This window comes from Diuraphis noxia, unplaced genomic scaffold, assembly GCF_037042655.1.
Source record: "Diuraphis noxia isolate RWA-SAM2 unplaced genomic scaffold, SU_Dnox_SAM2 contig0002, whole genome shotgun sequence".
Classification (NCBI taxonomy): domain Eukaryota; kingdom Metazoa; phylum Arthropoda; class Insecta; order Hemiptera; family Aphididae; genus Diuraphis; species Diuraphis noxia.
In genome coordinates, this window is record NW_028301712.1 from 51810040 (window position 1) to 51835024 (window position 24985).

General features: G+C 27.4%; 1 protein-coding gene across 3 annotated transcripts in view; it reads right to left on the reverse strand.

The window, feature by feature from the left end:
• The window catches only part of LOC107163412 (alkaline phosphatase-like), a 273323-nt gene that overhangs the window by 27699 nt on the left and 220639 nt on the right, over positions 1-24985 (reverse strand). For all 3 annotated transcript variants that reach the window (XM_089220134.1, XM_089220135.1, XM_089220136.1), the window contains one exon: positions 3341-3747. In XM_089220134.1, coding sequence (XP_089076260.1) covers positions 3341-3747 — 407 coding nt within the window. The remainder of the gene's footprint in view (positions 1-3340; positions 3748-24985) is intronic.

Below are 24985 nucleotides of genomic sequence, written 5' to 3' on the forward strand. Positions count from 1 at the left end.
AATATACCCATTTTAATAACCAGTTTGATGTGTACATAAGTTGAATATCACGTATGATAAAGTTTTTGTATTAATCATTTTTATTTTTTTATTAAAGTATCACAGTGAAATATCCTAAAACTTGCCTAATTCCTTGAAAATATAAACTATTTATACCCAATACTTAATGGCTTAAAAAAATTATTATTATAAAGCAATACATTTTATATTTCGAATGTATTATAAGATGTTTACCATTGTGACCTACCTATGCGAAAAGGCATATACTCACGAATATTTAAGCAATATAATATCACAGGAAACTACTACAGATGGTCATTTTCATCTTGTATTCATCTTATTTGTTTTTTTACACAAATTTATGACAACTGAACTGAAAAAAACTGAACCATGTGTGCAAGTATCAATTCACATATTTTGTTGTATAACGCATTATTACACACGAATTAAGCAATAATCTACAGAGATGTAATTACATAAAGGTTATATATAATTCAAATTATTAATAGGACTTGAAACTTAATGCACTTAAAATGTACAAATATGATTTAAAAATATAGCTATAGTAATCACTTGAATGTGTTTTTGTAAAATCATATATTTAATTAAAAATTGATTACCTAATTATTTTTGTTATTTTAAAAATCATTACCAAGGGGTTAACAAAATATAGAAACTGAAATTTGTGGTGGCGGTAAAAGGAAATATATATTTTTGTACTGGCGGTAAACGGAAAGGTCGATTTTGGCGGAAAAGTAGACCACCCATTTTTTTACCAACAATTTTAAAACAAATACTTTACAAAACATATTTTTATAATTTATAATTTTTACTGAATGTTTATTGATAAAAACGAGAAATTTTATATCAACTAGTAATTTTAAAAACATGATACAATAATGCCAATTAAAAACTTTTAAAATAAATATACATTATACCGTATTTATTATTTGTATTGCTAAATTTAACATTTTAAGCATGTTACAATAACGATCTAACGTTAAAAATTTGTTTATTGTGGTGATCTCATCAAATTCCATCGAATATTGTTTCATCTTTTCGTCTTGCATGGATGAGTGTTTTTGACAAGATAAGTTTTTCACTATTGATTTTATAACTGCATTTTTGAAGAAAACTCGACTTTTTAGAATACAGACAAAAAGTATTGTTTACTGTGATGGATGCTTTTGTTTTATGATTCCGTTGAGCATAGAAATACAATATTAAAATGTTACTTATATACATAATATTATAATAAACTTTGTTGGATTGACGATAATAAATACAGACAGTTTATGTGCGTAACGGTTTTTCTTTTTACATTTTTCGCTTAAATTGACAGTCTCAGAGGCACTAACGACTAACCAATGAGTACAATATTATATGCTGACACGATGACTTATTGTATCAGTTACACTGCATATAACACAATTACTTTTGGATAAAGAAAATTCATAATATAATATTTAATATAATATATTGTATTACAAGTTAAAATGTATAACGTTATAACAATTTAGTGACAATTTAGTGACAATTTAGTGACAATTTATTTTTATTTTTTTACATATTACTTATGATGTCTAACATATAATGATATAATTTCTAATATCAATATCGTTAAATATTTTCAGAGATCGTAAATAATGCCAAATATTGTACTGAAAAGTATCAACTTGAATAATCAATGAATATATGTATATATATATATTTTTTTGATTTTTGATAGTTTTGTATACTTTATAAAAGCGAATTTATTTTCAGATTGATACATTAAATCTTATTCATTATTATTATTTTTAGTTCCTGTAGAATCTTCTTGATTCATTTCGAAAAGTTCATATTGAATTTGGAAAAAAAAATATCACAATTATCGGGTAAAATATTTTCCACAAACCTAGAAAGTGAATACATAACAAATTTTCAACAAAACTGAATTTGATGTATTGAATAATTTTAAAACGATATCGAAACCGTTGGTAATCACTTTTTTATAAAATAAAAATAGTTACGTGGCGTCTTAGATAGACTTCTAACGGTACATCACAGATCTGTGGCATGGCATAAAATATGAAACTCAATATCTGGGATAGCTCCTTGGCCGCTTGTTGTCCACGACTCAAACGAATTTTGTTCACTTACGCATCTTTCTAACGGTTTTATTCCTACCACTTGTCCGTATTTCAGGACCTCACGTATAGGCTCAAACGACCGTAGTAATAAGTTAATGATAAAAACATGAAATAAAAAAAAAATTTCAAGTTTGTAAATCATTATTTATAATGTAACCTAAAGGCACTTTTCTATAAACTTGTTCGTACGTTTAATATACATGCTTCCCTCCCCCCTCCACACTGCACAGTTCATTCAGTTGATTTACACCAGTCATTCTACAGGCACAGTTTAATGAAATTCTCTACTTACAGTAGTAATGTAAAATGTGTTATTTTTGGAGATTGCCGAGATTTAATTTACCTAATGCATCTTTGGTTCTGATTGCTCACGTCTCACCTATGCAGTGGGATAACTAAGTTTTCAAGATCCCGATGAAAAGGAATTTATGCAGCCTTAAAATTAATATCAAAGCAATTATTGAGTTTTGTTGTTTAATTTGAGAACTTATACAGATTGCCAATTACATTGAGTTTATAAACTTGAGAGAATACATAAAAAGTGTGGAAGTATGGTGACGTACGAGGTACAAATGGCAAAAAAATCTTTTGAAACTGTTTTAAATCGTGTGGCCTGAAACCTTTAGTCCAGTGCCATAAACATACCTGGAATTAAGTTTTAAATAAATATTTACTAAGTCGGTCCTGTTATTCTGGATAGAATAAAATTTCAGTTTATAATTTTACTATTTTCAATAATATATATATAATATTATTAAGCACTAAATGCAAATTGCGTTCAAAATTGATAGGGGGTCCGGTTATTCATTGTAAATATTATGTTTAAAGGATTTTTTGTTTTTTGCATCAATCTTTTTTGAAATTAGAGATTGTATTTTTGTTACTACTCATATCGTAATTCATTTTAAGTATTTCATGCATGTATTTTTCATTCAAACGGGGTGATAAATTATAAATAATAAAATCGCAAACACTTGTTTTCTGTCACAATATTTAAAGTAATGCTATCAATATTTCAATAAATTTGAAATCGTTCAAGTTTAAAAAATATTGATTTTCAAACGGTTCTTATAAAATAAGATTAAAACTAGTATTTTTTTATTTTAATTTGTGGGTATTTTTTCGGGGGTGGTTTTGAGTTTCAGAAGCGGTTCATTGAGATTTGGTTTTTGTAAGATCATTAAAACGAACTTAAAAAAAAATGTTACCTGCGAGGAGGGTCCAACCCCGAGGACGCCAGCTTTACTGGCGACAAATGTGGCGTCACTGTTGCTCCGGTTGACGGCTTCGGCATCCTGCCGCCGACACCGTTCGGCGTATTCGGCCAAACACGCCACGTAAGCGATGGCATGTGGTACGTAAGACTGGTCGAACGTTCCAGAGAAAAGCGCTTGCGTGATACCCTGTGGCCCAGCCGCGTACACCGGCACATCTTCGCCTCCATGCGTGGCCCACTGCCGAGGCACAGCGGCCCCGTGCAACCGGTTGTGCGTCTCCGCGTCAGTGGCGTTCATCATAGGCACTAATCGATGTTCAGCATTGTGGCCGGGTCCGTTACCATAGAGCAGCGTGCTGTACGGCAGCCCGTCCACGTCCGATGGCTTCACGTCTACTCCTGTGGAATGACACAAAAAGAAAATAAATGAAAACGTTTGGGCTTTGAAGTGCTAAGTCTTGGGAGGCCGAGGGTGCAACCAATAATATTTATTGAAGGCCTCCCCCTCCCAAATAAAAATGAAATTTATTAATACCTAGCTTTTTTGTTTTTTTTTTTAAGTTCAGATAGTTTTAAAGAAGAAAATATTTTATCTTTAATGTTTCATAGAATCAATATCGATGCGGTCAAAGTCAAACAATTGAATTACAGCCAGTGCCGTATTTACCATTAAACACTATAAGCTAGTGCTTAGGGCGGCAATTTCTCAAGGGCGGCAAATAATTTTTAATATTACATTTTTACTAAAATAAATGCAACTAATTATAAAATGTTTTTAGACCAACGGGATTGTGGTAATATTTATATTTTATGTTTTTCAATTTCATAATCGTAGAGTTTATCGCTCTATTGTATAGCTATGTGTTTTTTACCAAATATTGGGCATAAGTCTGAAACACTTGAAACGGCCGTATTGTCTTTTCTAACTAAACATGATATTGACATAAAAAACTGCAGGGGCCAGTTGTACGACAACACCGCCAATATGTCGGGAATTTACTCGGGTTTACGGGCAAAGATAGTAAAAAAAAATCCTTACGCTTATTACGTACCATGTGCTGCTCACTCGCTAAACTTGGTTGGGACTTGTGTAGCTGAATGCGTGAAAGAAGGATTATCGTTTTTTAACACTATTCAACATCTTTATTCTTTTTTTCTGCATCTACTAGACGATGGGATATTTTAAAGTCCAGCCTAACGCTCAGTAAAAAAGTTGTCAAAAGAGCAGATTGAACTAGGTGGTCTGCTCGGCATGAAGCTTGTGACAGCTTATATCAAAACTATGACGGTATTATGAGAAGTTTAAGTTTATTAGAAGAAGATGATTTTGAAAAGGCGACGACGCGTTGTGGAGGCAGCTGGCTTAAGACGTCAACTTGACCATTTTGAAACAGTTTTTATGATTGTATTTTGAAATGCAATTTTGGAGCGTTTTAATAGCACAATTAAAGAGCTTCAAAAAGTAAACATAGATTGGCGGATAGTTGTCAAACTCTATAAATCATTAATTAACTTCATAACATCTATTCAAAATTATAAATGTTTTAATGAATATGTAATTTTGCCAAAAAAAAATAAAGAGTGAAGAGTACGAGTTTGATAAAGTAAGGACTAAAAAACGCAAACTTCAAGCAGACGAGACAAGAGAAAATGAAGTTCATATGACTGGAAGTGATGAGTCAAGAATAGAAACATATTTTACCATACTGGATCGAGTGAAGAGTGAACTTGAAAAAAGATGCGCTGCTTATACTAATACATTTGACAAATATGACTTTTTGACTAATTTAATACTACTTTCACCAGAAGAAATAACTCAAAAAGCTAATAAGCTTAAAGAATTTTACAGCGATGATTTAGAAGAATCATTCGCTTGTGAATGTGTTCATTTTCGAGCATATCTTCAAAGTATTAATACAAATATTGATGGAGTTATCAATACACTTACGTGGTAATAATTTAGATACAGTTTTTCCTATGTAGATAATTGCTCTACGTATGCTTTTATGTATGGTAATAACTAATTGTTCAGCTGAGAGGTCTTTTTCTACGTTAAAACGTGTAAAAAATTATTTGATAGCAAGTATGGAAGGAGATAAACTAAATTCATTGAGTTTATTGGCAATTGAAACTGAACTAGTGAACAAAATGTACTTCAATGCCATAATAGATGATTTCGGGACTCAAAAGTCGTGCAGAAAGCTGATGAGTACTAGACATTAACTATTTAATTTTGAATATAATAATTAACTATTTAAGTATTTATTGCTACCATGTTTTTATCATTATATTTTATATCATATTTTTTATAATTAAATTTTTTATATGAATGTATATGTATGCATTTTTATAACAGCTGTATATTTTTATTTTTCATCATTAAAATTTTAAGTAATAAAGAAAAAAACAATAATTGTATGATTTAACAACATTTTTTAGACTAGATAAATATTTATATTAAAAGACAGCAATTAATTTGTGCTTAAGGCGGCACAATGGTTAAATCCGGCACTGATTACAGCCAAATTAATTTTTAAGACAAAAAAATGACGGATAGAAGTCTATAGTATTACAGTCACGATGTTCGCTCGGACTTGTATAAACGCTCCACGAACGTGTTCATTTAGTTTAACCATAGGTCTTACTATAATACATAGAAAATTATTTAAACTAGGAGTCTAAAAGTTGACTTTTTTTTATAGGTTCTAACCTTTATTTTTGATTAAAAAAAAAATATATATATATATATATATATATATGCATTATATTATAGAGTTTTTTCACTTCATTAAACAAATTAAGGTAAACATTGTTTGTTCATAATTTATGATGTTCTTATCAAAAAGGAACAATTTTTTTAGATCATTTTTATTTTAATAAAATTAATCATATTTTTACCTTTATATATTTAATTCATTCTTCATAATTAATTTTGATTATTCAGTTAGGTTAGGTAGGTACCAACTTTCTTACAAAGTTACCTACCCGTATATACTTGTTTAGTTATTTTTCAATGAAATATACTAACAATAATAATAATAATAATTAAATCTTCAAGATGCTAAAAACAAACCACTAACTTGGCATCACAAAAAAAATCAATGAAACATTCAAACATATTCACCCATTTAAATGCCCATAACTATTTACCAACAGTATTTAATTTAAAAAAAAATTCAATACATTTTTGTAAAATTGTATACCTGCTTACCTTTTAAATCCCTATTATATTGAGTTTTAATTTTATTATAATTTATAATACCTACCTAGAATATACAGAGTGTTCACTAAACGTGCTAAGTTAGCACTGCTAACTCCTTTTTTTATTTAATTATGAAGTTATTCAAAATCTGATTTTTGGAATCTTAAAATATACTCTAAGACCATATTTTAAAATTTTTGAGATTTTTTATTCCACTTAAGGAGTGTCCTATGACGATACAAACTTTTGTTTTTCAAATGAGAACCTCATTTTTTTACTGAAATAATTTAGTGGATATTTTTTTTATATGATTTTTTGTGTGTTGTAATTAAAATTCTAATGAATACCTAGTTTTTGAGATATTTAGTTTTGTGTTCTAAGGATAAAACGTCCATGGTTTAGGTTTATAACAGGGGTCGCCAACCTTTTCAAACAAGTGAGCTACATTTGAAATTTTTAGCCCCAGGTGATCGACATCTAGGAGAATTTAGGTCTTTAGGAAAAGATTTGTTTTATGGTAAAATTAATTTTTATAACGATCGACCTATATTCCTAAAAAGATCGACCAGTCGATCGCGACTGGTTGGCGACCCATGGTTTATAAGATATGTGATCTATGGTCGATTTGAAAATACTAATCATTATATCAGTCTATCAACATAAATAATTCGTAAAAACCCCTCACACCAAGGTATCAGAAATCTGCTAGAAAATACAAATATCGATCTTTCCGGAATTATCAGACACGAATGTCCATACATTCCCCCATGGATCATGGATATCAATATAAACACCACATTATCCCTATTCCCCAAAGCGGATACTTTGCCCAGTGTATACAGGAAAGAATTTTACGCATTCTCGGACTACCACCAAGAGTATACTAAGTTTTTCACTGACGGCTCTAAAACAAACTTGGGTGTGGGAGCCGCAGTGGTATACAACGAAATAAAACAAATGTTCAAGCTACCAGATTTCTGCTCAGTCTTTACAGCCGAAGCCACTGCGATCTCCCAAGCTCTCGACATTATATATGAAAATAGAATAAACAAAGCCATAATCTTTAGCGACTCTCTCAGCACATTAACTGGTATTCTAAATCTACACCAACCCAACAGCATATCTAGAAAAATCCACAATCAGATACACCGTCTCAAAACCAATTCACAGATCATCATTCTCTGCTGGATATCCAGCCACGTCGGAATCCAGGGAAATGAATTGGCTGATACGTATGCCAAAGAAGCCATCTCCTCCCATCACTCTTACAAAATTCACACCTATACTCTTCATGATCTAAAATCCGTCATCGACAAACACATTTTAACTCAATGGCAAATCTCGTGGTCATCACTTCATACCAAGCTAAATAAAATAAAATCTACAGTTTCTCCATGGCCATTCTTCTCATTACCAAGACGCCAGGAAGTAATTTTAAACAGATTACGGATAGGTCACACATGGGTGACCCATAAACATCTTATGAACAGATCAGATCCTGACCAATGTCAAACTTGCGGTGAAACTTCCACGGTTGAACATCTAATATGCCACTGCCGTAAATTCACCGACATCAGAACCAAGCTCAACATAGAAGATAATCTGGAAGAAGCTCTAAGTCCCCAGCCAAGCAACATTGAAAAATTAATCAGTTATCTAAAACAAACCAAACTATACCAAATTATTTAACCTAGATATATCTCAATTTTTTTTTGTTCATATTATTACCTTTGTTCTGTATATATTATTGTTAATGACTTATTCTTGTTGAAAAAAAATATTTATGTTAAAGGCCAATAACCTTTGTTGTTGAGGCTCATTTAAAATAAAATAAAAAAAAAAAATTCATAAAAACGATAATAACCAATTGAAAATATGGTATTTGAGTATATTTAAAGATTCCAAAAATCAGATGTTGATTAACTTCATTATTAAAGAAAAGAAAGAGGGTGAGAATGTTTGGTGAATTACTTTGTATATAACTTATGCACATAATATAATTTGTTTAAACTAAAAAATATTATATATTATTGTAACTATTGTAATTTATAGCTATTTAATTTTTTTTGTTTACTCTTATTTCTTTAAATAATTTTCAAACGTCAAAGATCTGGGGTAAAATTGTGTGAAAATTCTTATTAAACCATATCCGAATATAACCTATATTATCTATATTAATTTAACACTATTTTAAGTCACAAAACATATATTTTGGAGTCTTGGTTAGGTTAGGTCCAGCATGAACGCATTGTTTGTGATTTCGTGCTAAAGAAATTTACTAATAATTAATTGGTTGTAAGATAACTTTGCGAAAGCTAAAACTTCCTTGTTAACTAATATCGGATAGTTGGACCGCTTATCGACGGTGGTCTAAGAATTAAAGGATAGAAATATTATTTTATTTATTATATTATATTGGTCCGTAAGTATATGCCGTTTTACGAACACGGGTGTATTATGGATGTTAAAAATGGTTGTTAGATCAGCATATTATGTCAATCTGATTTGATTGTTTTATTTTTATAGGAATAAGAAATTTTCCGTTCATCCTATTTCATTAAATTATAATCTTTAAGAGTGAATATTTTTGGGATGTGCTACTACTAAATCATGGAAATAGTAGGGCGTGTGCACCTTCTATCATTTTGATCGACTGCGAGATGATCTAAAAGATAACTATAAATTATAATGATAAGTAATACTTGCACGTCATGACTGTATAATACAGACTTTATTGTTGAAATGTTGTGAAAATCAATCACCGAAATCGAGTTATATGAATTTACGCGTTTATTACCTTACATTACGAGTACGCGCATCACCTATCATTGGAGTATTCTAAGTTTTTGATATTTGGAGGAGGGGTAAGTTTTTTATAGGCACATATTGTAAAAGAACTTCAAACTTCAGCCACTTGCAAATGTTTGCATATATTTTAATTTTAATAAAACTGGCCATGCATGTATACTTATTGTATTGACGTATATTTTTTCACTCTGGGTAGCTATTATAATATTAATATTTTATAAACCACAGTTTTTTTGAAAAAGGCAATACTTAAAAAATATATTTTTCAAATGCCTTATTAGAACAAATTAAATAACAATACTAGATACGATTGCAATAGGTAATAAAGTAAATGAAAAAGTGAAAAATATAAAATAATACTCAAGGTTCTTCAGAAATTGTGGAGCAATAATTTAAGATCTGAATTGGTTATATTGTTAGTTAGTATGATTATTTAATACTATAATATTAAAAAGTATATAATTTTTATAAAATAATTGTAGAATTAAATAATGTTAAAAGCATTAATGGTGGGCTTAATATTTGAAATATATTTTTTTATTTTATTATTTTCAAACAAAAAATAAAAAAGTGATGTTTGAAAATAATAATATTTTAAAAATTTGAAATATTTTTTACTAAAAGTATTCCAAATATATATATATAAAATATTTAACACTTAAAAAATATAAAAAAGTTAAGTTTTTCACAAACAACCATCGAGATTATTAAAATCAGATATAGGAAATTATAAATTCCCATTCCCTACATCTCCCCCCACACCCCAAAAAAACAATGCGTCGTTATTACGTTTACCATGGCTCAGTGCTTTAGGTTATGACTTGAATACTTGAGTCACATAATATGATTTATTTTTGTTATCATAGCTTGTGCCTCACTGTGCAGATAAAATGTTATTATTTCGTATTGAATATTTTTTTTATTTATTTTTATATAATTGTAATATTTTCTACATATTAAATATTTTATTTCTTACGTATATATTGTAATAAGTTATAAAATACCTATAAGCACAATTCAGTAAATAAAAAAATATATGTGCCCACCGCCTGGCACGTTTTTATTTTATTAAATTGTTTATTAAAACCATAACATTCTTAAATTTAATTTCATCGGCATTCTCACCAGCTGCGTGCTACACAAATTATATACATATTTTTTTTTTTTAGTTTCGTGGTGAATATTAAGTAACACGTTTCTAGACGTATAAAGATTATAACTTGTATATATATATATATATATATTTATTGGAATTAAACGACGAGAATTGTATTTGAGGGAAACGCGAAATATCCGAAGATATATTTAGGACAATTTTAAATTCTATTCAATTCAAATAATGTAAAATCTTATTTAATTTTTCGATACCGACGATTCTACCACCCAATAAAGAATGATCTTTCATTCGCCGTATTTTTTCAGACATATTTAACTGTGTACGCATAAGTTCTATTTGTATAGGTAAAATAGTTAAATTAAAAACAGTACTTTCTCAGAATTTTAAAAACCAAACTGAAAAATATTATTCTATTATGTTGTTGAATATCTGCAGTAGTAATTATTATTAATTAGAAAAAAATAATATGAAACTTGATGCTGTTAAAAAATACCTTATTTAAGATAAGAATAAATTAGAGTTCTGTCATCAGTACAATGACATAAAAAAAATTATTTTTATAATTAAAATTAAAATATCCATAAAGATGCTATATCTAAACAATCATTGTGTTTTTAATTTTTAATAACGAATGTATAAATGAAAAGAATGCAATCGTTTTTTAATTTTTATGTATAACTTAGGTTTAAAGAATATATACACCATTCAATTCACAAATTAATTTGTAAACATTGTGATTTCTATAATGTTATTATACTTTTTATTTATTTTTATTTTTATTAGCCTTCAGTCATCGACTATGATAGCTCAATGTTATTATACTAAACATCAGTTTTTAGTGCATTCATCCATTTTCAAAACTATTTAGAATTGAATTGGTTATAACTGCATATTATATTGTATTATTCTAAACATAAAAATAAGCAGGTAAGTCGTGGATGTCGCTATGCTGTACAGTAGGTTACTGTAATGGATGGGATTAAATTTTAATGCAATGATAGGTATCATTGTATACGAAAAACGATCCTGAACGGAGATGATTTGTCAGTCTAGGATATATTATTTTTAAATATTGCCATATAGGTAGGTATTCTATTTTGAAACGAATATTTTATATTTCAATTAAGACGCATTTTGCATAAGGCATGGTTAATCAATTTTTCCATAAACATTGCATGTAGTTATCATAATTCATAATACCTTATATTATCACAGATATACATATACCCGGTTTGAGGAAAAATCGTTATCATTACGCGATTTCATAAAAATTTAAATCTCAAACGCTCAAAACATTTTCCTATAATGACGCTTCAAATTTTCTCTATAGCAATTTGAAGCAAAACTTATGGAAAACTTAGTGTTAAATTTTATAACCTTAGATATAAATACAAGAATATTATGAATTTTGATCTACAAAATAATTTGCAAATATTCATGGTTTTGACGAATTTTTGTCAATATTTGAAATTCAAATGATGATAAAAATTTAATTTGAATTTCCGGTGGACATTTTTTTTTGTGATAAAGATTGAGAAATTTGTAATGAATCTTGTATTAAATTTTCAAATCTTAGATTTAAAAAGAACATTTTTTATGAATTTTTGGCTTAAACAATTTGCGAATTTTTGTGATAATTACGTATTTTGTCAAAATTCAAAATTTGACTATAAACGCTTATAAAAAAAAAATTGTGACCAACGATTTTTAATTTTTTTTAGCTACAATTAGAAAAACTCATAAGGAACCTTGTATTAAATTTTCATGTTAAATTTATGTATTATTATTTTTGTCTAAATATTAATAAGTGATCATAAAGTTTTAATGTATTTAACTGCAATGTGTTTAAAATGTCGAAAAAGTATAAATAATTAAAAAGCGGGTAAGTGGATGTCGCTCTGCTGTACATTATAGGTGGTGGGGTGGACCTCTGACTAGGGTAGGTTAGATTTGAATGCAATGATAGGTACCATTGTATACGAAAAACGATTCTGAATGGAGATCATTTGTCAGTCTAGGATATATTATATTTAAATATTGTCATATATTCTATTTTGAAATAAATATTTTATTTTTCAATTAGGACGCATTTTGCATAAGGCATAGTTAATCAATTTTTCCAAAAACATTGCATGTAGTTATCATAATTCATAATACCTTATATTATCATAGATATACATATACCTGGTTTGAGGATAAATCGTTATCGTTACGCGATTTCATAAAAATTTAAAACTTAAACGCTCAAAACACTTTTCCTATAACGACGCTTCAAATTTTCTTTATAGCTATTTGAAGAAAAACTTAGTGTTGAATTTTTTAACCTTAGATATAAATACAAACAATTTTATGAATTTTAAACTACAAAATAATTTGCAAATATTCATAGTTCTGACGAATTGTTGTCAATATTTGAACTTCAAATGCTAATAAAAAAATTTTTTAATCACTATAAGAATAACTTTTGAGAAACTATGTATTAAATTTTCAAGTATTTTGATAGGGCCCAAATAATTTAATCGACACTTCAAAAAAAAATTTTCAGAAAAATTGAAAATTTCAGTTGTCTATAAATATCTCAAAAAAAGTCGAAAATTTTTGATAATTAAACTGTGTATAGATAACACTAACATAAACATTTGGTGAAAATTTCAAGTATTTACAGTGATTAGTTTTTGAATTACAGGTTTTGCGTAAAAATTCCCGTTTCTCTGTCATTTTTTTTTTGTTTTTTTCGATTTATTTGATAACTGATGGAAAATGTTTACTCTTGGCCTGTATAATGCACCAAGGATATTATTCACTTTTACATCAGAAACCACCCCCAAAGTTTCAAATTGAAGCATTATTTCGAACATATTTTGATTAACTTAAATTTTTAATAAAAATATATTGAAATAAAAGGAAATACTAATTTCTAGTGTTTAAAATAAATATTTGATCTAAATTGAATGACAATTTTAATTAAATAGATTTAAAAAAAAATGTTGACTGCTACAATAGTGTTTTTGTGTCATATAATATTATGTCATTTAGTGTTAAAATATGTACTCTGACAGATACACTAATTAAAAGTTTCAAAGTTTCTGCAAGTTTAAAGTACCTATTAATGTTCATTTATGTTTAAAGTGAATTTATGGTAGCAAGAAAAGGGATCACGAGAATGATGAAGGTGATATTATTAAAAAATAACATAATTTTTATACTATTTATACTTTAACATACACATTTTCCGATTACGCATCACATTGATTAACTAAATAGGTATAGAAATACAATATAATATAATGGTTATTATAATTTTGTGGGAAGTTATAGTTATTTTTATTATTATTATAATTATTTTTTTTTGTTGAGAGGAGGGTTAATTTAGCTACGAATAATAATAAACACGACTATCCAATACCTGTGGTATTCAATTCTTGTTGGGACAGTCATGCAGTCCGTTTTGCATTATTTTTGATTTCAGATTTGTGATGTGCAATACAATTATTAGTTAGGCATTATTTTTAACAGTGAATATAGGTACTTATCACATTGTGGTCATCTTATTCCGCATGATATCATGACACAGACATTATTCCTAATTAGAGAATTCATAATTAGTGACTAAAAAATGATTGTTTTTTTTAAATTTAAAGTGTGTGACTTTCATTTTTATGTTTATTGTTTATATTTTAATATCATTTAATATTTATAATCGATCTTGTATTTTTTACATTAGGTGTCTAATAAATCACTATAATGAATGTGTTAAATTTGAATTAATAGTATACAATTATTACATAAAATATGATTCTGAGAGAAGACGACTTGTTAGTCTATAATATATTATATTGTTATTTGATATTAGTGTGGTTAAAGTAATTCATTTAACTATTAAGTATTAATTAGTACTACAGTAAGTTAAATTCATTTTGTCAAAAAATTACATTTGAAAATGTCTTTGTATGTATAAAATATAATAATATGATTTAAAATTTTCATATACACACGAACAATATTTTGAAATTATAAAAAAAATAACTAAATCGTAATTCTTGATGTTGATTTGTAATTTCGTCTAAATATGAATTTAAAATGTCTGTAGAAAATAACTGTGTTTAGATTTTTTTAGATTTTTGATCACAGTATGATGTATTTACGATAATAATTGTTGTTTAGGTGTACAAATTTAACATTTACAGTTTTTTAACAACAACAAAATTTGAACTTAAAATAATTATAAAAAAAATCATGTCTATAGAACTTTAATATTACTTATTTAACTGATATTGTTACTACTTATGAGGAATTTTGTGTCTAATTTTCAAGCTTCTTGACCCAGTGAATACAATTTTATTGACAAGTTTCCACAGTAATTCGTTTTTGAATATCTATAAAATAAGAATATCTATCGGTTCAAAGAGAAATCGAGAGAATATTCAATGTTGTAATTCAAATGCTCATAAAAATTTAATTTGAATTTCCAGTAGTCGTTTTAATGTGATAAAAGTAGACAAATTATTAAAGAATTTTGTATTGAATTTTCAAACTTAAGATTTAAAAAGATACATTTTTATAACTTTCTAACTCAAAATAAATTGAAAACATTCGTAATTTATACGTATTTTGGCGATGGAGAATTAAATTCAAAATATGTATCTCCAATAATATCAAAACATCTCTATACTACTATAACACTTTCAGTAAGTAAGTAGATATATAGCTAAAACATGAGATTGACGACTATTTTCATGTTTAATATCCATTTTAGGAATTTTAGGAAGTTTGTGGATAAAAATTGTTTAAATTAATAAGCCTTAATTAAATCTTGTGTGTAGTTAATTTTCGGTTAAATATCCAAAAAATGTGCCTATTTATTTTCAATATAATTAATTGATAATTTATATTATTATTATTGTTATATTTTAATGAAAACAATTGACGAGGGACATTGTACTACATCATTTTTAAGCTCTCTTAAAAATCATTGATATTTATATCAACATTTATCTAATAAAAATCTAACATTTCAAGTGTCAGTATAAATGCCTAAAAAAGATCTAACATTTTTCAAAATTATAGAATAACTAGAATATGAGTATAAGGATATTTCGTCAAAATACCTTAATCAAAACTAGACGGTGTTTTATAAAATATATTCCTTGTTTCTATATTTTTTTGTCAATTTCATTATAGTTCTGGAAATTTTCACTTCAAAGTACAAACTAGATTGAATTTTCTACCATGACTACTGTATTGAAAATTTTTACTGATATAAAATGTTTAGACACAAAAAATAAAATTAATTGTATATAAAACAAATATATTTATCTCTCCACTCAGAGTTTAAAATTAATAATTTTCCAATAAAATATTTTTCTGTTTAATAATGTGATATATAATATAAAAGAATTCAATTTTTTTTTTTTAATCTCAAACGGATCAAGGAGAATTTTATATTTTAGAGGTGTTCTGGAAAACTGTAATTTTATTTCCTGAAAAACACTTTTGAGACAGTAAAATTTTACAAACCACCCAAAACTGTTTATAACATGGAGTAGTGAGTAAGCGTAAGAGGAGTATAGTTTATGTGATGAACATTTATTTTGTACTTCAAGTTCTAAAAGTGTATGTATAAAGAATTAAGAAGTTCAGAAAAAAACAGCTCCAAAGAACGAAATGAAATGCGCTGTTACATAGATTTTTAAAATATAATAAAACAAGTACCTATGATAATTCATATTTTATTATTATTAGGTACATATCATATATATTTATTGATATTCGGTCACGGGTCAACCAACGTGAAACCGCAGAGATTCTGTTATAAAACACTGTGCACAATAAGATCGGTGCATAAAAGATAAATAAAATCAATAATAAAACAATAAATGGTATTTTAATAAAAAAAATTGGATCTCCGCGTACGCGGACTGTCAACGTTCGCTTACATTTCGAACGTTATAGAATAATAATAATAATAATAATAATAATAATAATATATGCGTGCGTTGCGGTGGCGGCGGTGTTTAAAACGATTGTTTATCTGAAAACCCTGCAATTCCGTTTTACTGTTTCGGAGCGTATATCTTTATCCTTAAGTACCGGATGCCGTTTCGCAGCCGCCCGTGCTATCTATCTATCATATTTCCCTTGCATCAATGACAGTGGCGGCGGTGTGGTCGGGGCTGCTGGCATCAGAGCCCGTAAGTGCCATCATGAATCAGACGGCCGGTTAAAGCCTTAGCCGACACAATTTGTTTTCGTCTAACCTCCTCCGGAGATGTTAACTCTCCGACGCCGCGACCCCATTTCGACCCTTCGACCCACCACCTACACACCACAGCACACCGTACCGACAGCCGCGACTCTTCGTCCACTTCCATACCCGCGGAGGCGACTAATATTATTATTATTATCGTTATTATAATCATTATACCACCACTAGGAAATTTCCTCATCGGGCGTGGCGTTGCTGCCACCAGTGTTTTCCACGATTATAAATTAACCGAGATTATACGCGCGCATCGTTTTATCCGCAAATTATAATAACCGAAACGTTCTGTGTGTTCAATTTACGCTAACGCTCTTTATCGTTTAGACGTAACCCATAGTGCAACAAGACGTACCTAATAGTAATCAATTATTTATAATAACGAATAGGAGACCTATGCCCGGGGTGTTTGTCCGGTGGAAACATATAATTGTTAAGCGATGCAATTGAATTAAATGCAATGGTTAAGATATTACATTTGAAAACGATGAAATTTATTTTAAATATTCGTTTCGTATCAATATAATAATATATTGTATAAGAGTAGGTAGTGAGAAATTTATATTTGTCACTCGAAAATATGGAATAATAAATGTTATTTCAAAAATATTATTTCAACCGTTAAGAGATTGAACATACATTTGTGTAGTTGCAAATGGCAATTTAGAATAGTATAGAATATTCGTGGGTATATTCTAAGTGGGCAAAAAATGAAAGAAAAAAGAAACCTTAAACATTTCTTACAAAGCACGTTCACATGTTATATTGTATAGGTAGTAACTTTGAAGTACTTATTGTATGTATCTTTGTGATATAAAATTGCATACCATAATTCAGCTGCGGAATTTCACAGAGCATATTTATTGTACAATGTTGAAAAGTCCTCTGGAATAATCTACATTATTTTTATCAAACGATTTTCGTTTTTATTGGGTACGGACAATACAAATGGACAGAAAGTGGGTGGACCGTGGCAATCGTTTTCACCATTATTGTGTCGTTGCCTTGCAAACGTCACAGGCAAATAAGAAAAAGGATCGAGTCTTTATGGGTAGATATTAAAGTAAAAAAGTTTCGGAATTAGATGTGAAGATGAAAAAAGAACAGTCACCTGTACAACAGTGAGTACGACGAAATACAATGGTCGATGTTTTGGATTCACTCGAAAGCGAATACACAAGATCTATTATACGGGTGTTAACGTTTCTTCAAACATTGATACGCGCGTGTGTTTTTTACTCGGTAGGTATGCGTTTTAATGGAATAGTTGTAGTTTGACAGCTATATAATACTTTAAAACGGTATGCATATTAAACGAATTTCGCTAAACAATTTAGATACTAAAATATTCACAGTTTGAAAGATGTAATCCAATGTGTTTAATCATTAGGTATGCTGTCAAATTTCCAAACGTTCACAAGGAGTATCAACAGGTAAGTTTTGAATATAGCTTATATAATTACAACTAATTTATAACGCCAAATTATCAGAACCGTTAATAGATAATAATAATATATGTATGTAAGAAATAAAAAAATTAAATGTTTAACTTATTATTTATAACGAGATAGTTTCTAATCAATTTCAATAATTTTGTAATTTATGAGAGGATTTTGCAATATTTAGGTTTCATATTATATTTGAGCAGCAACCTAATTATTTTTTTAGCAGTTACACTTAAATATCTATCCAAATAATTGTGTTAAAAATATACTTACAATTATAGTGCAATTATTTTAGAGATAATATCAATGGATACCTATAACGGAATCATAAATATAAATTAATGGTTTAATTCAATGTCGTAACTTTGACCATTTTCTGGAGGATAAAATGTATTTTTTGGTACAATCCGCAATCTGTTGTCAATTAAATTTTAATATGACATTAGAATATAATTTTTATGATGGTGAGATTAGTTAGGATTAAAATACAAATCGTCACTAATAAAATATAAACAACTGTTCATAATATTTTTAAAAAAAAAGAAAAAATTTTGTGTTTTTGTTGCTTTGACCTTAGTGTAAAGTTTGATCTGTGAAAAATCATTGGTTATTAATTTTTATAAAAATATTTATTGGAACGCTAATATTGGGCATTGGCCATATGCTAGAAGGCCTGGCTTAGTTCCATATTTAGACTGTGTTTAATTTTTCACTGTTTTAGATATGTCAGCCCGGATATTAATCTTTAAGATCAATCTAAATTGACATGGTAATTTTGTTGTACTGAAATGAATATTTTACAGTCTAAAGAATATGAAACAAATTAATAAAAATACGTATCTAATAGTTTTTAGATTCTGAATGGAGCGAGGAATGTATTGATTTTACCATTATGTGTGTGTGTTTTTTTTTTGTTTCTGTTATCATGTTTTGGGGCAGTAAAAGTGCTTCGATTTTTGACTTCAGTACCTCGTTCGATCAGAAAGTGAATCTAGTTGGTACTTTGGGGGGGGGGGGAGACAAAAAAAAATCTCAATGTTTTTCTAAATAATTAGGATAACAAACTAAAAATTAAGGGAAAAACGGAAAATCTTACGCACAATCAGTTTTCGACAAAATCAATTTTAGTGTAATTTAGTACTTATGCAATTTTGACTGAGAGTTTATATTAGCATTTTTATAGTTACATCCATTACAGTAACCCACTTGTAACCTACTTACACTAAAAATACACTTACTTATGATTTAAACCATAAATATTTTGAAAAACTGAAATTTATAAGATGATCATCAATGTATTACAAAGTGAGTATTTTTGTTACGTATTTTTTGATATAGTTATATATATTTTTTGTTATAGTATTTTTGATACGTAGTTTGAATATTTTTCAAAACTATCTAAGTAAATTCATTTCGGATACCCTTCGGATAGATTTTCTGTTTATTAAAGAGAAAACAGTTACAAAAATTGTTATAAAAACGATTGACGTTATATAATAACATAAAACTTAAATTTCTATAGCTTAGAATTTCAAAATAATCACAATTACTATTTTAGGGTGGTAATTTAAGGATATTGGAAACATGAAAACATTCCATTGAGTAAATTTACTTTGCCAATGTAAATTTGTGTACATATAAATATTGAATAATATATATTCTTAGAAAAACAAAGCGCGGTGTGATAATTACATCAACATATTCACACAGACTAACAGTAATTAAGCAAATCCTTACAGCTAAAATGAGTATATCGTTGGGGCTATTAAATATTCAAAAAAAGGTAAATACTTAATATCAGTGTTATGCATCACTTGAGCCCAGTTAAGTTCAAAGATGAATTTCAACTTTAACACAACAGCAAGACGCATAGGTAGTGTGTAACCAAGCAAGTTTAATACGCACAAATCGTATATTGATCGTAGGAAATTAAACTTCTAACATTCTAGTAATCGAGGAAGGAGCACGAACACTTATGGGATAAAATGAAAAACAAATCACGATCACCTACCTATATTCTCCAAAAAATATAATTTTGAAAATAATTCAAGCACATTTCGTTTGTAGGTTCAAAAGTACATAATAAATACTTCAAACGACAAAAAATGTTATCTGTCAATAACGAAAATATTTTATCGTGATTTTATTTTTAACATAATTCCCATGTATATTCATTAATTTTTTTACCCAATATAAATGCTTATTTAACACGTTAACTTTTATATTTAAATTTAACAAAATAAAACTAATACATATTCTACAATATTACTAATGTGTTTCTTAAAATGAATTGTTTGCGTTCGTTATAAAAAGCCTTGAAAGTTATTAGTAATTTATGTTTTTTTTTTCAATGCATCATAATATGATTGTATAAATAATATTTTATGTTTATAATATTTTAAAGAAATATAAGAAAAACTCATATGAAAAAAATATGAGGAAGTATTTATAAATAAATTAGTGTTTACAAGGTTAAAGTGCATTTAAATATTATGTTCTTGCAGTTTGATTATTGATAAAAATAAATTATAAAAAAAAAAGAAATGAATTTCACTGAAGTACGTGATTAAATGAATATAATAACAATATATTAGAGATAAATATTAGGTAATGCAAAAATATCAAAGAAAATTAACTTTGGCAATTTTTGTAATATATAACATTTTCAAAAAATTATGGAAATTACTTTAAAAATAAGAATACCAAAACTTAATTAATATATTTAAAACTTACTATACGAAACAGTTACCTAATTATTAATATAGTAATTTTTAAATTTTTACATTTAGTTGCACAGATTGATATAAAAAAAAAATTTTTAAGGTAAAAAGGAGTGTTGAGCACTGTTTTCACTTCACTTAGTTTGGTAGAGAATAGTAAAGTGTTTATTATTATATAATAACCACTTCAAAATACTATACCTAAATATTGATACTGTTTAACTCTTTTTCTGAAAATATGTTCACATCAAATATAAAATTAATATCACAGTTAAAATCACAAGAAAACTACGAATAGAAATAAATAATAACAAAAATAAACCAAGTGACTCCAAGCGTAAGTTGTATGATTTATTATATGATATAAGGATGATATCTGATACTACGAAAATTGAAAAAATTTACTTTAATTGATAACATACTAATATTGTCTATTATATAATAAAATACAATAAAATCCATGAAAATTGACTAAGGTCCATAAATGGTTTTTTTGATAACTTTTCTTTTTTTTGGTCCTTAGCTGGAACTTGCTAAGGTTATATTTTTTTTTAATATCTCATAAAAGTATTGCTATTTTTTTTTTTTTTGATGTTTACTATATGGTAGCAGTTATCATATTTAATTCACACGGCGTTATATATAGGCAAATTAGGTACATTTCTATAGTGAGTCAATGTTTCCTAGGTTTCTAAGCTACATTTTTTTCTTGCTTAGATATGACTAAAAATAATACAATTAATAATGATTATAATTTTTTTTTTTAAATACATACATAATACATTTACGTATTATTTTACATTATAATATACACTTTAGGAATAAAAACAAAGAAGTTATTCAAATGAAGAAGAAAGAGAAAAACTAAATATACCAACGAACTTATACGAATCAATCGGACCCGACTGTCAACCCGAAAAAATCATGTCATTCCTCAGGACAACCAAAATAGATAAATACATTTAATTAGAATAAATATAGTCACCAGCCCTGCCCCTTATTATTGTAATTAAATTGTCACCTAAAACATGTAAATTTTAAGTAATAGTATAAGTAATGTAAATTATGTATAAAGCTAATGGCCCCTGTCGCCGAAGCTATAAAGATCAATAAAAAAAAAAAGAAGTTACTGAATGAATACAAAAAAGCTAGGGAATAGATTTTAAATCATCATAAAAAAATATATAATCTTAAATAATAAATAATAATAATAACAATAAATGATAGAATAAGTAATCTTAGTTATTGGAATTTATAGAAATAAGATAAAACATTGAATGGTTTTTAGCGAGAGGAAAAGTATAACAATGTTTATTATGTAGTAGAAAATGAAGCAATAACTTGAATAGGTACAACAATTAATCGAGTGAATAGATCATGATTTGGCCCTCATTAAGTCTACAGCACGGGAAGAAATAATAAAACATTTTAAAAAAATGTGGTTGAACATAAATATTATTACAGCAGTGCTAATTAATTTACGCATTCCTTACTAAATCTTAAATTGGACCGGTTGAAGAACCTTTCTTCATATATTTTTGCGAAACTTTTGCGTTTTCTGCATGTCATTTATTCGTCGATAATCTACTTTGAACGAATTTTTCTTCGTTGACCACATATATTTCTAAAAGATTTTTTACTTCAAATTGTTTATAAACAACATATTTCATAAAATAGTTTAACTGTTACAGGATTATTGATATTGATATTTGAGACAAGTTTATGCAATTTATTTTTCAATGTCTCAATCCTCGAGATTAAATTGTATGACATCTCTAATATTTTTATCAAGGCTTATATTTTTCTAGTAATAATGCGTTGGCTGAACGGGCTGTAAATTATAAATCTAAAAGCAATTAATTAATGTACATTTTTTTTCATGTCTGTGTTTATTAATATTGTATTTGTGATCCATACCCACATAATGTTTTGATGACGAGACAATTTAAGAAACGTTACGCCCGGGGCTAGTCAAAATGAAGCAACCTCTAATGTGTATTTATCATGATAATTTTTTTTGGTTACATATTATTATTATTAAATTACAATTAAATTACATCATCGTAAATAAATATCACTTCCAAGACGATAATTAGTTTGATAATTTTTCAATGTATTAATACAACTTATTACAATATATTTTACTCAATCAATTATGCTTAAAATATTGTTTTTGAAACTACAATTAATGTAAATCTATATATACACGTACACAATACACTAAATTACATGCATGAGAGTTTAATGATACAATAATCGGCCAATATTTCCTTAAATTTAGTTCAATATCTTTTAAAATTAACCAATGATTTTTTTTTAACCATTAAAAATTCTTTTCATATTATATATGAATATATGATAATATTATTATGCCCAGTGTATAACAATCATGGTTAATACATGCAAATTTAAAACTATGATTTGAATGATTATAATACTCAAATAATTTAAATTACGTTAAAAGCTTGAATCCCAGGTAAATAAACCCCTGAAGTGTCATTTGCGTGGAGGCATTTTTAGATGAACGAGAAAAAGTTGATAATGAAATTATGCATTTAACTGTGGGGTTTTGATTTTTGGAGCGTTTCGATTTAGTTAGGTTCATGGTAAATGAGTATAGTTTTGTAAAAAATAACGCTCAAATAATAAATCGTACATGTCATTGTTTTTGGATCATGATTTATTGTACGTTTCCCTTAGAGTCTATGTTGTTTTCGTTACACAAGTCATCACCAAACATAATAATTGTCAAAATAAATAAAAAAACAAATTTTGGCGAGTTGAATGTTTATTATTTCAATAGTATTTGTTTTTATAAGTGAATACAATGTATAGCCTGTATATATTTTATTATTATTATTATTATTATTATCAATTTTCTTATTAATTGTTTACGGCATCAACAACGAGGTTATTATCTGAGGTTAAAATATTTTATTATTATACAAATTATTTCCATATCAATAGTCTTAATAATTAAATAATAACTTAATAATTACAATTTTAAATTTTTTCCAAGATTTCATAAAAAACAAAATACTTGATAACGATTTATTTGATTTCGAAAATCGTATTTCTATTTTTAATCTTCTTTAAATTTTATATCAATTTATTTATATGTTTACTTTTTTTTTATAGGACTTCATCCAGTTCAATCATTCAATTAAATAAAAATAATATAAACTTGTTTCCCATATAAATATGTTATAATAATATATATATATATATATATTTTTTTTGGTCTATCAGAATATAACAAAAATTTATTAAATTGAATACTTAAATTGAATGATCATGCATGATCACAAGTGTTCGTAAATTTCTTGTTAGTGTTAATACTGTAGGTATTGCTTATAAGATTATGTATCATTCAACATGTGAGTGGAGTATAATGTCTACGAGGGCTAATTTATATTACGTATTAACAATACCTACACTACACTGTACGATAATGGATTTCAATTGAAAATTTATTGATTATAATTTTCTAAACACCTCATAATTTATATTATATTTTAGCACGGTGCTAATGAGTATTTGAGACATTTACCTATAGTATAAAAGGGATCCCGTTATTATTATATCGTCGCTTTAAAATATTGTGAACTCTGTGTTCGCTGAATGGTTTATTTGATTTATTTTTTTTACGTGTAAAACTCTTTTTTATAAACATCCATACAAAAACAAACAAACGAGGATATGACAAATACAAGGATTTTATTTATTTTACACTCCGTGTAGCTATATTTCCTATTGTGTCAAGAAGGAATGAAAGACGATGAAACTGTCGTACAATTCTTACGTTGTTTTACCCCACCAGATCTTCTCAAATGTATAATGTATACATTTATAAACTCGTTTATGTCACGATAGAAAGTAGAAAATGAAAAACCAGTAAACATAAAAATAAACATTCAACTTTCAACTTTCGCATAGTTTTATGAAAGCGTAGAATGCAAATATATATACATGATAAATACTATATACCTATATACTATTATATTGCCCGTAAAAACCGTATATAAATATCATGATGTTTACATATTATACTCTTACGGATGTACATTTATGATCACCGATATGTTT